Below are 15,239 nucleotides of genomic sequence, written 5' to 3' on the forward strand. Positions count from 1 at the left end.
TGTCATTCTAAAGCTGTAAACAAATGTAGGGAGTCTAAATGCCTAGTTTTTACAAAATAAATGTTTCCTTTTAGCTCACAAACTTAGGAATATTTACATGTACACTGTTCTTAATAAAAAACTGGAGCTGATGAGAATTTTCCTGCTAAATACAAAGTTGATAGAAATACTACTGTGTGAGTTGTGGGAAAAACAAAGGCCCTACAAAGAAAAGCGCAGGCAGAGAGAACTGCGCCAGGCAAGGGCAGCAAATGCCTAAAGGCATGCGATTCTCTGGACATAAAAATAATGAGGATACTGAAATTACAAACTAGAGGAGCAATGGGTTCCACCAGCCCATGTGGTGTTTCCAGGCCTTGCAGGGCAGCAGCCCGGCCCTCACCTTGGCGTTCAGCAGCAGAAACAGTGGGTGGTCAGGGGTAGTGTGGGCCCGCCACTGCAGCACGTCAGCAAGGAACAAGAACTGCGAAGAGAGGGCCGGCTCAGTCCCTGGCAGCCTCGCCCGGCAGCCTAGATGCCCACCCTCCCAGGAACGGGCTTGTCACCTTCCGTGCCTGGTCACTGTCCTCCAGGTGGGCGAGCTCTCTCCCAGAGGCCTGTGCAATTCTCTTCCCAGCAACCAGGTTCCCAACAATCATTGAGGCTGGTCCAACCTCTAGACATGGATGAATTCTGAATGAGAAGCTGATAGCTCCTAATATGTAATCATCATGTGACTTTATTTCCATTACACACTTGACTTCCACATTTAACTCTCCTACTAAGATACAGATATTCAGAAAACCACCTACAACATATATGCTAAGTGACAAAGAGAATTTCTCAAACATAAACTATGCGATACTGAGAAGTTTATGACATGTTGTACAGTTTGGGAGATATAATTTGGCCTCAGCCACAGCCAAATTCTTAATATATTTTATTGTTTTACTGTATTTTATGCTTCCTGATGCATTTTACTTTGTGAATTTTATGTGCTCAGTAATTAGCAAAAGAAAAGTTAACATGTACTAAAAATTTATGTAACCAAAGGAATGAAAAACTGCATATATTTAAACCAGACTTTAAAATTAGTTTTTAAATGTGTTAAATCAGGGAAGGGAAATTAATCTTTTGTTGAGAAACTTCCAAGTTCCCATCACCCCAGTGCTTTGGCAGGTCACAGGGTTGTGGCAAGCAGCTAGCTCCCAGGGACAGGCACAGCTGCCCGCCTCAAGGCGTGGTGGCAGCCAGCAGAAGTTCTTTAGACCCTGGGGATCCAAGTCTGCTCCTGGTCATCATTTCTATTCCAAGCTGTCCAAAGCTAAGACACTGTCTTAAATTTATCATTAAAATTGGTTCCTAACAGGCAGGTGGAAATCACTGCACGGGTGAAGTGGCAAAGTTCTCTCATTCGTGGCTCAGTTGCAGGAAGGCAGGAGGAAGTAACCAACCTCGTGTGCACACACACCCTGGCTCTGAACCTCAGCCCCAAAGACATGGGTGGTTACTGCTGCACAGTTGAGTGGGACTGCCCCCCAAGCATGACTGCAGCTACTGGACAGGAGGTACTGGTAGGCACAACTCACCTGGCTGTTTCTGACGAGGTTTGGGAAGGTTGGTGACACAGGTGTGAGGGCACATCAGCACATTGCATGGGTGCAGCATCCCCTCCAGAAAGCGCTGTTTGGTTTCAGAAATGTGAATCCCTCCAAGAGGAGCCTTGGGCAGGGTGTTGGCAGGAACCAGGGCCAGGCAATACACACCCACCTGGTGAATGCTGTCGACAGCCTGGAAAGGAAGGGCCTCCTGAGCAAACGCCACAACCCAAGGCTGGCGAGAAGCTGGTGGAGAAACCATGCTGGACGTAAACATTAAAGTCCAGAGGTCCAAGAGACAGAGTCATCTCCAGGACATTTTGTTAAATGAGAAAACAAGACAAGGAGAAGTGTGTGCAGTTTTCTACCATTTAACTTAGAAAGGAGAGACAGACACACACATACCACACTCTGTGTGCACATGCATGTAAATCTGTGATGCCTGCATTAGAGATATGAAGCCAAACAAGCCACAAAAGCAGGGCTAAGTGATGTCCTACAGGGAAGGGCATGACAAGCAGGACAGAAGCTTACATCTCTGAACACACCTTGCTTTTTTCAGATTTGACTTTGAAACCATGTGCACATTCTACATACAACAAACAAAATTTTAAAAAGCAATCCCTAGCAACTATAAGTAAAATAAAATAAATGAACCCAAACCCAACTAGAATCAGGTTGGTGGCATAGCCCTACAGAGTCTATCGAAAGTGACTTTAAGCAGTAATCTGACAGTCCATCCCTAGTGGGATATGCCCAACGGGGGAAATAATTGCTAAAACATCTTCAGCTGCTCTCAGATCTCATGTTTTTGAGTACTGTGGAGACCATTCTTTGAGACTTTTCAGGTGTGCAGAGTGGCCTCAAATGAATAATTCTATTGGGGTCATCAGCAGCCACAATTTTTCAGTGTGGGAGAAAGGAGATCAATGAGTTAAGTAAAAACCCTGCAGTCTTGAATTTCAGTTGGAACTAACAGCATAAACAAACCCATGATGTAGGGGATCTTAGAAAAAAAAGACAGACATCATTTTCTACTCTGCCCACTGAAAAAACCCAGAAACAGTGACTAAACCAGTAACATCAAGTGCCCAGATGTTGGTCTCAAATATCATTTCCCCTGAAAGGCAGTAGGGCCCCTGGGGTCCCCGATGTGGCAGGTCTAACATAGGAAAGGTGTCGCCCACCCCGCCTCCGAGCTCCCATTTCTGCTGTGGCCTCAAAGACTCCCACGGTATGTCAAAAGGACTCAAGCACTAACCAGAAGAGCCTCCCACCGACCACTGAAAAATAAAATAATAAATATCATAGACTGAAACACAGCCAATATGTTTAAATCCACTAGTTCATAACAGAACAAACAAAACTCAGGGGTCACTTCTGGAGGGTTCAATAGTCTGAATCCATCCTTCATCTTTTTTTCCTGCAAAACCTGCTCTCCAGGACCCAGGCAGTTAAAAAGGACACGGCACTCTTTGCAGAAGAAATTTCTAAAGCTGCTCCAGTTAATGACAAAGATAGAATGACAGAGCTAAAGTCTCACCACTGTGAAGTCCTAATGAATCAACAGATACAGGCATGCCAAACCACAAAGAGACACCACAGCGACATGCCATCCTCTAGGAAGGCTTTGCGGGAAAACTGGCCGTGAGTCTGATCAAGCCTCTAGATGTAACCAAGAATGCATGGGAACTACAAGGTGACACAGGAACACATTAAATGACAGCATGAAGGTGCAACCATGACAAGCCAGGCTGCAGAAATGCTACTGCACAAACAACATATTGCCTTCAATAAATAAATTGCAAGAAAGACATGACAGAAGAGGAGTTGATAGGTTAAAAAAGCCTTAAAGACCTGTCCCCACCAATCATAATTTATGACCTTATTTTGGTCCTGAGACTAACAAACTAAATAATCATTAGATAATCAGGGAAATTTGAACTGTAATTAGATATTTAGTTATATCAATAAATTTTTGATGGTACAGATGGGACCTGAATTGATCATCTGGAAGCACAGTGATGGGAACATGGAGGTTGTTACACTATTCTCTTTGAGTTTGATGTATTTGAAATATTTCATAATAAAACACTTAAAATATTATTAAAAAATAAATATTGTGAAATATTAGTGGAAAAATAATACTCTGAAGCACAGGGTCCTTCTATCTAACTACCTTTGTCACTCACAAGCTTCCTTTTCCAGGTGGCCGTGGGGCTGTGCTGAACTTCACACAACCGATCCAGAGATGCTCTAAGAAAAGCTGCCAGAACTAAAACTCACCCAAAGATTTTTACACTGTTTTCCACAATAGCTTTATTCATAATAGCCAAAAGTGAGAAACAACTCAAATGTCCATCAAGATGTGGAAAGACAGGCCAACCCTGATGGATCCGCACAATGGGACATTCTCAGCAACAGAAAGGAAACACCGATCACACAACAACATGATGAACCTCAAAAATGCACTGTACTGAGGGAAAGCAGCCGGATGGAAGAGTGCAAACTGCGTGATTCCACTCACACAGAGTCTCCATGAAAGACAAAATGAGTCTGCAGCCACACGAAGCACATCCGTGGTTCTCGGAGCTGGGGCAGAGCTGGGAGCTGGCCGCAGTGGCAGAGGAGAACTTGTTGGGAGGATGGGAACATTCTGCATCCGACTTGTGGTCATTGTTGCCTGGATGCGTTCATTTGCCAAAACCCTTAAAAGGGCTCATTTTACATGTACAAACTGTACACTTAAAAGGGCTCATTTTACATGTGAGTTATATCCAACAAAGTTGACTTTAAAAACACTGAATGTGAGATTTGTGTACTTTACCGCTTGCACATTTTGTCCCACTCTCTGCAAAAGTGAGCACGCTGAACTCTAGTTCTCAATGCAGTTAGAGAAGTGGCACCAGCAGTGTGTATGCACACAGCACTGCTGAAGGTGGACAAAGGCAGACATGTGAGGAGCACACACAACCATGGGCTGTCCACTGCAGAACCCAGCGCTGTCATGAGGAATTCACTACACAATTCTTTCAATTTTGCTGTATGTTTGAAATTTTTCATAATAAAATATTGCAAAAGGAACCAGTACAGCTGCGTACAATTTCTCATTTTTTCACCAGTCCAACCTTAGGGTGTTGGCCTACTCAGAATCTAAGTGATATTTTCATTTTAAATTATTCTAATTGATAACAGCTTTATGGTACTGCTATTTAGAGAACAATGACACACTAACCCTTGCATAGCATCACACAGTTACAAGATGCTGTTCAACGAGTCCTTATGAAGCACACGTTTACTTAGCGCCCACTATGTGCAGCAGCAGGTAGAGGGGATCCTTGGAAGCAGTGAGGTAAGGGTCTCAATAAGTCAACCCAGGGGTCAAGAAGGGGCTACAGGCATCTGGCCTGAGCACAGGTATAAGAAGTTAAAAGTGTTTCCAAAACCAAGCTGGAGACCCAGCAATCCCAGTTCTGGGTATTTACCCAAAAAATCTGAAATGAGTTTGTCAAAGAGACGTCTGCATTCCCACGTTCACTGCAGCACAATGCACAGTAGCCAAGCTGTGGAAGCAACTGAAGTGTCCATTAGCAGATGAGTGGATAAAGAAAACATGGTGCATACACATGATGGAATACTACTCAGCCTTAAAATAGTAAAGAAATTCTCTCATTGGTGACAATATAGATGGAACTAGAGAAAATTATGCTAAGTGAAATAAGCCAGGCACAGAAAGACAAATACCACATGTTCTCACCTACATGTGGCATCTAAAACAACCAAACTCAAACAAGCAGAGAGTAGAAGGGTGGTTACCAGAGGCGGGGGGAGGAGGAGATGATGGTGAAAGGAACAAAGCCTCAACCAGACAGGAGGAATAAGTGTTTCTTCATTGGAATATATTGCACAGCATGGTGAATACAGTAGATAATAAGGTCCTGTACATTTCAACATCTACTGAGAGTAAATTTCAAATGTTCTCATCACAAAAAACAGTAAGTATTTGAGGTGATGTGTATGTTAATTAGCTTGAGTTAATCATTCCACATGAATTCACAAACCATAACATCACTTTGTACCCCATGAATATACACAACTATAATTGGTCAATTTACAATTTAAAAAATTTAATTAAAAAAAAAATCAAGCTGGAGACAGAGCAGATGGGTGGAGCGAACACAGTACTCCATGCAGAATGGAATGGGGACCCCATGTATGTACAACTGCACAACAAGCCCATGAGAGTCACTGGAGCCACACCAGGCCGCGAGTGGGGAGTGCCTATCCCCAGGGCGCTCACCTGCAGCACGCGGCTCATCCACTGGAAGCTGTCCTCCTCTGAGGCATCAGGCCGCTGCTCAGCCACAAGGACAATGCGGTCATCATGCAGCACAGTCACAGAGAATACGGCGATCCTGCGACAGGACAGCAGCACAAATGACCACGCAGAAAGAGGATACCAAACAAGACACATGCAACATGAGGCCCCCTGAAATGCAAGGCATGGATGGACTGGCATTTAAAACCCAGTCCAACAAATGGCCTGCTTGCTGCAAATTCATAAAACAACCAGTCATCTAATCTCCCCAAGTATGGCTGAAATAAGTGTCAGTTAACAAAAACAGAGAGGACTTCAGAGCAAAGGAGAACAACCAGGCACACGTTTTTAAAAGAAAAATTTCCTTAATTCTAATGTTAATATATGCAATACATTTCTTTGTGCACAAATCTTAGTACCATGTCCAAAAGTGTTTTCAATATTGATCTTTTTATGACAAAACTTTTGAAATTTATATACCTGAGGATATTTTTACTATAACTCACACTTAAATGGCAGTCTGGACAAACATAAAATGTAGGTTAAAAACTTTTAAAACTCAGAAGACACAGCCATACTGTCTGTAGCCTTCTCACACCAGCTCTCCTGGGGGCTAGGCTAGTGAGTTCTGCTTGGCTTCCTTGACATTGGTAAACTCGACACCCTGGAGCCCTCTGTGGACCCATTCCCTGGTCCAGAGAACTCCAGCCTCCTGGCCCTCAGACACTCCGGGCTCCGCTCCACACCCCCTTCTCTCTGAGTCTGCTACCTGAACAGCAGCTCACCTCCCCCGTCTCTCTTGATAACTCTTTGAACCTCCTCTTTACTTCTGCTCCTTCACCCGACTGTCCCTCTTCAACTTGTTCTCTAGCTGTGTCCATTCTGTACACGCCTCTATTGCATTCTTTGTCTAAATGATCACTTTGCCGGGATTTCTTGATTTTACTTCATGTTGCTAATATTCTTGGCTGCTCTTCCTCCACAGGGACATACATTCCGTTTCTTGTGGTTTTGCTTCCAGGTCCCTGTATTCCTCAGTTCTTCCCTAGCAGGAACACGCAGGTGACCCCGCCCATGTATGCAGTCCCTCACACCCAGCTAATCACTCAGACTGTCATCACCTCATCAGGTGCCTGTTCAGGGCAGGTTTCACCTCCTGGTACCATCAGGTACAGGTGGCTTAATCTGCCCCAGAAGCAGGGTCTGGGCTACCTTCATGTCTTCCCTATGGACACCTGTACCAAAATGTTGCCAATTTCTGTTGCAAGGGACAGGTCCTCAGTGGAGGTGCCCTCACCCGGGCTGTGGCCACACTTCCCCACACACATGCACTCAACAGCCCTCCCTGCTCGTCTCCCCTGAGTGGGTGTCCCATGTTCCCTGTCATCCATCCTCTGTGGCTTCTTCTGGACTGAACTGAGGGAACGGCCAGCAGCCCCTGATAACCCATTTAGCAGAATTTCTTAATGATTTCTTTAAGGCCTGGCTCGTAGGTACCCTGGTTTGAGTAACAAAAGGCACCCCTTGAGAAGAGTAAAAATTTAAAAGGCGGCTGAGTGGATCAGTTAGGAAGGGCTTTCTCCAGAACAAAGAACTCAGGGAGTGGAAGGAGCTGGATGAAATTCCCCTCTGACCTCTGTGCCTGCTGGGGCAAGAGGCCCAGAGGTCCATTTACTTGCTCAACAGAATGAGAATCTTGAAGGTCCCTGCTTAACACATGCAGGACCCTTGCTAACCAAGAACGAGCCCTTGGTGACTCCACAGAGGAGATGGTGGTCTTCTGTCTTCATCTACTCTTCTGAGGTTATTAGGAGCCTGGGCCTGTTTCTCTGTACATTGTTCTCTCTGTGGTTGATTTGTCCCCTTCTCCAGTCATATATTTGGACCATACTCTCTTAAGGATTTGAGTGAAATCTTTGGATTGGAAGGATATTAACTCTGGTATCATGGCTACAAATATTTTTCCTTATGAGGTATTACTGATGTACAGAAGTTTTCAGTTTTTACAAATTCAAATGTACTAGGCTCTGCTTTCACTGAAAACAAACTTCCCAAACTGTAAATAGAGAAGGGTTCTAACACCCACTGCAGAGATCCGCAGCATATTACCTGCCTCTGTAGACAAACTTCATGGGCTCCACAGCCAGTGCAGTGGCCACGACGTCATCTGCATTATGTCTGCGAACTCCAACGACCATCAGCCCGTCCAGCTTGCCCACGATAAAGACCAGGTTATCCTGCAGACAGGGTTGCCAGTCAGGACTCAGCCCACGCAATAGGTGCTGGGTGCATGACGCACCGTGGGCAGGCCCACAGGGAAACCAAGGGCTTCAGACAGAGGGTCAGTGCCCACAGGCCAACAGGCAGCATGCACACAGCCAAACTCAGGGCAGGGGTGGGCCATGTGGGTGAAGAGTGGTAGGGGGTGTGCACAGGGAGGGAGTCAGCATGAGAAAGGCTCAGAAGTGAGACCAAAGTTGTACAGGACTCTGAACACTACTGGGCGATGGCTGGGTTCCCAAACTCAGCCACAGGGGGGCTCTGGGCTGGCAACACTGCCACAGGAGCTGTCCTGAGCACTGCTGAACTGGCCTCCAGGTGCCCATGGGATGCCAGCAGCACTTGCCTCCCCTGGGTGGTGACAATCAAAAATGTCTTCACAAGGGCCGAGCCCGTGGCGCACTCGGGAGAGTGCTGCGCTGGGAGTGTGGCGACGCTCCCGCCGCGGGTTCGGATCCTACATAGGAATGGCTAGTGCACTCACTGGCTGAGTGCCGGTCACGAAAAAGACCAAAAAAAAAAAAAAAAAAAAAAAAAAATGTCTTCACAAGTTGCCGAACGTCCCCTGGGAGGGAGGGGGCAAAATCGCCCAGCTGAGAACCACTGGGCCAAGATACTACAAACAAAAGTTTTTATTTTAAAATATTTTAGACATCCAAAATAGTAAAGAATGATGTCATGAATAACATGCACCTGCCAGCCCATATAAAAACCAAAACATCCTTATCTCCCCCAGGGACCATCACACAGGGCCTGTGTGGGTCTGCTGACTGGTCCCATTGAAGTGCTGGATAGCCCTGCACAGATGAGATGATGGGACAGCCAGCACGAGAGCCCACCTGAGACAGGGCATCCTTATCCACGTCCCTACCTTCCCCCTGCCTGTCCTGATATGAGAGGACATACTCACAGGCCCGATGAAGCCCAGCAAGCCAGTCCTGGTAAAAGGCCTGTCAGAGACAGGTACTCCTTCTGCAGTGACCGGGACAGTCTGTACAGAGCAGAGAGGGGCATGATCAGGCTTCAGGCAATCAACCAACTGACCAAAAAGACCCAGAGGGCAGGCAGGAGAGCTTGGTACCACAGACACCGCCTGTGATGGATGGTTTGGTTGTCACCAGTGTTTCCGTGGACAGGGAAGAGGCTGCCAAGGGGCAGGAGTCTCTGGGCCCCACCTGGCCCTCCTCAGGCCCGCTTCCTTAGACTTTGCAGCTCCATCTGCTGCAGAAGCCTCCTGAGGCAGGACATGAATGTGCTTTTCATCTCTGTGTTCCTACTGTCTGGCCTCACCAGACTTATCCTGCACAACAGGCATTGCGACAATGTGAGCAGAGCTGAGTGCCAGTTTCCCTGGGGCCACCCTGAGTACCTTCCTGTTGGCGAAAGTCACCAGGCAGCTCCACTCGCCCTTCTCTTATCCAAGGCTGCAGGAAGCAGGCAACCCACGGCTCTCAGCACGTGCCAGCTGCCCTTGTTCTGAGTGAATGGGTGCCAGGGTGTGCAGGCTATGTGCTACAGCAGCCCCTTGCAGCTGGTGTGGGAGGGAGACCCTGCCCCTGAGGACTGCTCTCCCCACAGCGCCCTGCACACCTGGGCCCCATCAGTGCTCACAGGACTCAGTTTCAACACAAAGTACAAACCTCAAATATGTTCTTTGTGATTCCAAGCAATCCATAGTATGCTGTACCAGTTGCACTGGAATTGACACATATTTCCCCAACTTCATCGGTTTTACAAAGATAAGGGGTACCTTCCACCTTCACAACACATACATTAGCTAAAAAGAGGAAATAAACTTCAAAATCATAAACAAAAAATACATTTAAATAGATCATTCACAAAGATCTACTAGCTATTCTATTTGCAGTAAATGGAAAAAAGATGTTATACATGCAGTATGTTCTTATAAGGAGTCTTATGACACGGACAGAACACACCTAGTCATGAGTCTGCATATTTTATATGTGATGCTTTCTACAACCAACGTGAGATGTCTGGAAAGTGCAATGTGCCCTTCATGTGGTGAGCCCAGGCTGACAGAGTGCTTCCTTTCAGACATGCACATCCCACACTCTCTCCTCACACATCCTCTCAATACACAAGGTACCATCATAGCTGCCTGCTGACAACAACCCTCACATGATTGCCTTGAGCTTGACATGCCTAGGGGAGCACATGCCTAGGGCAGTATCATATACACGCCTGGAGGGCACCATACACATGCGTAGGAGAGCCCTGTGCACATGCCTAGGTGAGTACCGCACAAACACCTAGGGAAGCACACACACATCCCTAGGAGAGCAACATACACATGCCTGGGGAGCACATGCACGCACACACCCCTATGGGAGCACGTGCATGCACACATACCCCTGCAGGTGCATGCACACATACACACCCCTGCAGGAGCACGCACACACCCCTAGGGGAGCACACGCATGCACACACTCCTAGGGGAGCATACACACACACACACCCCTAGGGGAGCACATGCACACGCAGTGAGCCTATATGCCTGGGGGACTTCTAATGCAGCTGGGGCAATGAGAATAGAGTGACTGGGCTTAGAGTTGGGGCCCTGCCTCTGTATACCAAGATGGGTCAAGACAGCTGCCCATGAACCCCAGAAAGGCCACCATGGGGAGGAGGAGGAGCCAGAGCAGCTGCAGGGTAGCTATAATGAGGGGTGGTCTCAGAGCAGGGCGAACAGTGTTCTCTCACTTGCGACTGTCACCGGGGGCCTCCTGGTCCAGGTGTGGCCTTAATTTTACACCTACATGGAAACTCAGCCATCGCCCTCTCCTCACTGCACAGCCACAAGGCCGGCAGGAAGCCTCCCGGCACCTGACGGGACCTAGGGGAGTGCACACACACACAGGTGACTCTGCAGGCTCATCTGGCCTTTCAAGAGCCCGTGGGAATTTCTGGGGTGCTTCCACATCAAGTGCCTATACAACATGCACTTGTTACAACTTACACAGATAACCTAATTATCAAGTTATTCACACACATCATCCTTCTACTCAGAGGTATCCACATCACAGGGCTGCTTCATCATGTGTGAAGTATGACGCCTGTGACTGGTGTGCAAGGAGCTATTATCACATTTCCTCAAACACGAAAGAACTGCAAGTCAGCTTCACGAGCCATAAATACTACCTTGTATCTTAGCTCATCTTTAAACTTAATACAAAGAGAGAGAAAAAGCTGGAAAAATATTGTATAAACTAAACGTGTTTACACTGAGAATCATTTCTGAGAAACCCCTTCCTTGCACGCTTGCTTCTAGAGCTCTGAGACAAAGCCTGGAGCATCGCGGTATGAAGATGCACTCTGGCTATACCCCTTACCCCCAGGCATCGCCTGACCGACGTCCTGAACAGTAAGGACTGAGAGCTTTTCCTCGGTGTCAACTCTGATCACACCATAACTTAGACCGTGCATTGATAGGACAGCTTTTCTTGGAGGAGGTCCTCCCAGATCAGGTGGCCTAGAAAACAAAACCACCACTAGGTTAACTGGCCCACCTGGCCTGCAGCATGACTCTGCACCAAAGCCCCTGTTCCATGTCACAGACATGTGTTCCACAGATGCTGTGACAAGGTCTCCATACCATGTGCCCCTCTGCAGTGTGACCTTGACACTCCTCCCATCAGGAGGTGGGCCCATGACTACAATGGAAGTGATGCTATGTGGCTTCCAAGGCAGGTCACGAAAGGTGATTCAGCTTCCCCCTCATTGTCTTGGGACACTTCCCTGGAGCCCTGGGCAGCCAGATAAGCAAAATAACTGTGCAGAGGTCACCATGCTGCAGGGTAGCCCAACCAGCCCAATCTGAGAGACCAGAGCCATCTCAGCCCTGCATAGTTCTAGTCCAGACACCATCTCACTGCAAGACAGAACCACCCTACCCCTTTCCAAGCTCCTGGCCCACAGACAGCATGAGAGATCATAACAAAATGACCACTGCCATTTCAGGCCAATAGGTTTGGGAGTGATTTGTTAGGTAATAATAGTAACTGGAATGCTGAGCATCAAAGGTCAATATTTTCTCCAGTAAGAAAAAATTATACTGTCAAGGGAGAGTGCTGCCTCAGAACAGCAGGGTCAAGGGTTCAGATCCCTGTATTAGCCAGCCGCAAAAAAAAAAAAAAAAAAAAAATCATATTGTCGAGCAAAATAAATCACAGTAGAACAAAGGAAAATAATATAGTTGGTAAAGAATAAGGATGTTATTTTCAATGCTAAGTTATTAAAAGTTTAGGGTTGCTTAATACTTGCATATATGTAAGCACATAGTATTTATGAATACATCAAACCCTTAAACATGGGTTTGAACTGTGCAGTCCACTTACACGCGGATTTTCTTCAACCAACCACAGACCAAAAATATAGCACTCATAGAATGCAAGACCTGAGTACACAGAGGGCGACTTCCCACATAAGCTGTTCCACTTATGTCTGACTGTGCTGCAGTCAGTGCCCCTACTCCTGTGTTGTTCAAGGGTCAACTGTAGTATGAATATCTGTGAATAGAAAACTACAACTGAGATCAATTTTATTATGACTGAGTTGAGGGTGGAAAATTAACACCGAAGACACCCTCGGTTTTCAGCACACTGACCTCTACCCACCCACGATAGTGCTTGGGGACAGGCGGGCAAAAGCAGGCAAGAGATGGCCAGGGCAGGAAAAGTGAACCGAGAGGCCCACTTGTGGCCTGAGGAGCAATGTGGTGTGTGGAAAGGAAACAAGAAAGACCACAAGCCAGGCACCCATGTACGAGGCAACTAGGGGCAGTCTGAGGCCTTCCAGCACTGCCCTCCAAGTTGAAACGGACAACCCAAAGAAAACAGCCATGAAAGCAGCGGGATCTTGGCAGGCCAGGGTGTTTCCCCAGGCAGGTCAGTGGTCCCCCACAGACACACATCCACAGCTGATAGTAACCTACTTTGGAATAAGGAACAGTGGCTAGATTATAGCATTTACCACAGCTAAAAATGAGATGACAAGGTCTTGATTTGGGAAGAAGTGCTTAGGAAAACAACCAGCCAACATATGGCAAGAATCCAGAAGACACGGCCCAGGGAGCCACTATCCAACGCCCAGCACACACCCAGGCTGGCGAGGGGCTGGGGTCCAAGGGGCCACCCTACTGCTGCGCAAACATGCCTGGAATACTGACACAGGAACAGACTACCTCAGGATTCCTACTGCTAAACAGATTAACCAAACTTGGTGCTGTCCACAGGTAACTCAGTTGTATGTGGAAGACCCAATTAAGTACCCATAAGATGTAGCAAGTAATTAAGTTACCTGCGGATGGCAACTGTTAGTGCCTCAGGAGAACTGGCACAAGGACAGATAACCTCTGGCCTCAGACCTCGGGACTGGAAGACGTTGAGGAAGGCATCACAGGATGATATCGACCCTGCAGGAAGCACCAACAGTGGAACAGCAGAGGTAACTGAAGGCCAGCGTAGAGGGGTTGCTGACCCCTGACACCCAGGAACACGGCACACCAGGCTGTGGCCTGGTGGCTGCACATTCTGACCCACCTTTCCATCTTGCGCGTAAACCCCATCCTAACTAACATAAGATTGCTGCTACAACATGGAGGCAAAGTCCTATGGGGCAAGGGTGGGGCTATTTCCATGAAACACATGATGCATTTCCAAATCACCAGCAGATAAGAGGGTGGAAATCTGTCCTAGAAGGTCCATCTTGAACCCTGCGTTTGTCACTGTGGTCCAATCTGCTCTCCCCTGCCTTTCTGTGGACCTGGCAGTGGGAACAACCTCATGTCCTGGGCGAAGTCCGGAGTCTACCAAGTGCCTGAGGAGCATCCCTGGAGCCAAACTTTCCATGCCCCACAGGCCAAGTCAGGGCACTGGATGGCCCCATAGGATAGGGGCTCCCAGCTCCCAAGCGGCCTCAGAGCTATGCAGCCTGTGCCACTGGCTGCAGGGACCAACTCTGCACTCTGTCCCCAAGGCTGTCCCACTTTTCCCAGGATATCTTCTCCTCCAGGGGCTGAGGGGCCATAGTGGTTGGTGCTATAGATATGTAAACTCATCTCCAAGGAGGCTCTGCCTCCTCAGTGCTCGACTCAAGTCAACACAGCCCTGCAACCACCAGGACCCCAGGGCTTCCTCATAAACCTCCTCTGCCCCAGCGGGGTACGCAAAAAGGAAGGGATGTTCACAGGTCCCCTCAGACTTCACGCTTTTCAGGGGAGAGAGTACCCCTTAAGGAAAGAAGACAATCACAGATTGTTCAATGCTACAAGTGCTGCACACAGGCTGAGGTGAGAAGGCTGCGTGGGGAAGCAAGGATTGTGGACTGAGCACAGTGGCTGGGGGCAGGACTGTCAGAGCTCATGCTCATTCCCGGAGGAGGCACAGAGGAAGCAGCTGCTCTGACTCAATCACATGGACTTCAGCAAAGTGGACGAGCAGACAGCCAGGGCCATGGCGGGTTCAGGAAGGCGTGAAGGTGGTTGAGGGGTCAGGGGGCAAAGAGGCAGAGACGTGCACAGCGCCTCAGGACTCAGAGGCAAGGCCCTGGCTCAGGTGTGAACCAAGGGTACAAGAAGCTTTGGTGGTGCTGGGAGGTATGGTGCTCCCCAGAGAGATGGGGTATGCAGGGGGTGTCAGTCACACTGAATAAGGGTAAGATGAAAGGCCAGCTTCTGGTCCAGGGTGGTTTCCAATGTGTAAACAGAGATCTGGGTTTGCTTAACAAATAAGAAAACTACTCCCTGGTCAACAGGTAGGTGCTGTACAAGAAAACCCCTGCTCAATCAATGTCACCTGGGGCTCCCCTGGAAGTCCTGGGCCCCATGAAGCTCACACTTGCAGCCACTGCACGAGCAGTTACCACTCAGAGCACAACACACAGGGTGGGCACTGGGTGCTCAGGCAGCAGGCAGCAGACACAGGAGAGGACACGGGGCTGGCCAGGCCCATGGAAGAAGGACGGTCAGATCCTGGTGAGAGAAGTCAGGGCCAGGAGCCAGCGAGGTCAGGGCACAAGGCCAAAGGGCAGTAGGCTCAGGGTGAGGC

The 15,239-nt window shown here is 48.0% G+C and overlaps 1 protein-coding gene across 13 annotated transcripts in view; it reads right to left on the minus strand.

Moving 5' to 3' along the window:
- The window catches only part of DIP2A (disco interacting protein 2 homolog A), a 116,508-nt gene that overhangs the window by 20,965 nt on the left and 80,304 nt on the right, over positions 1-15,239 (minus strand). For 10 of the 13 annotated variants that reach the window (XM_063092323.1, XM_063092328.1, XM_063092332.1 and 7 more), the window contains 9 exons: positions 13,492-13,606; positions 11,526-11,665; positions 9,816-9,952; positions 9,086-9,166; positions 8,005-8,132; positions 5,878-5,992; positions 1,569-1,770; positions 546-655; positions 383-463 (listed from right to left, as the gene is read on the minus strand). In XM_063092323.1, the coding sequence (XP_062948393.1) occupies positions 383-463; positions 546-655; positions 1,569-1,770; positions 5,878-5,992; positions 8,005-8,132; positions 9,086-9,166; positions 9,816-9,952; positions 11,526-11,665; positions 13,492-13,606 (1,109 nt within the window). The remainder of the gene's footprint in view (positions 1-382; positions 464-545; positions 656-1,568; positions 1,771-5,877; positions 5,993-8,004; positions 8,133-9,085; positions 9,167-9,815; positions 9,953-11,525; positions 11,666-13,491; positions 13,607-15,239) is intronic. The other 3 variants (XM_063092327.1, XM_063092326.1, XM_063092329.1) reach the window with 3 other exon arrangements.

Source organism: Cynocephalus volans, chromosome 1, assembly GCF_027409185.1.
Source record: "Cynocephalus volans isolate mCynVol1 chromosome 1, mCynVol1.pri, whole genome shotgun sequence".
NCBI classification, from domain to species: domain Eukaryota; kingdom Metazoa; phylum Chordata; class Mammalia; order Dermoptera; family Cynocephalidae; genus Cynocephalus; species Cynocephalus volans.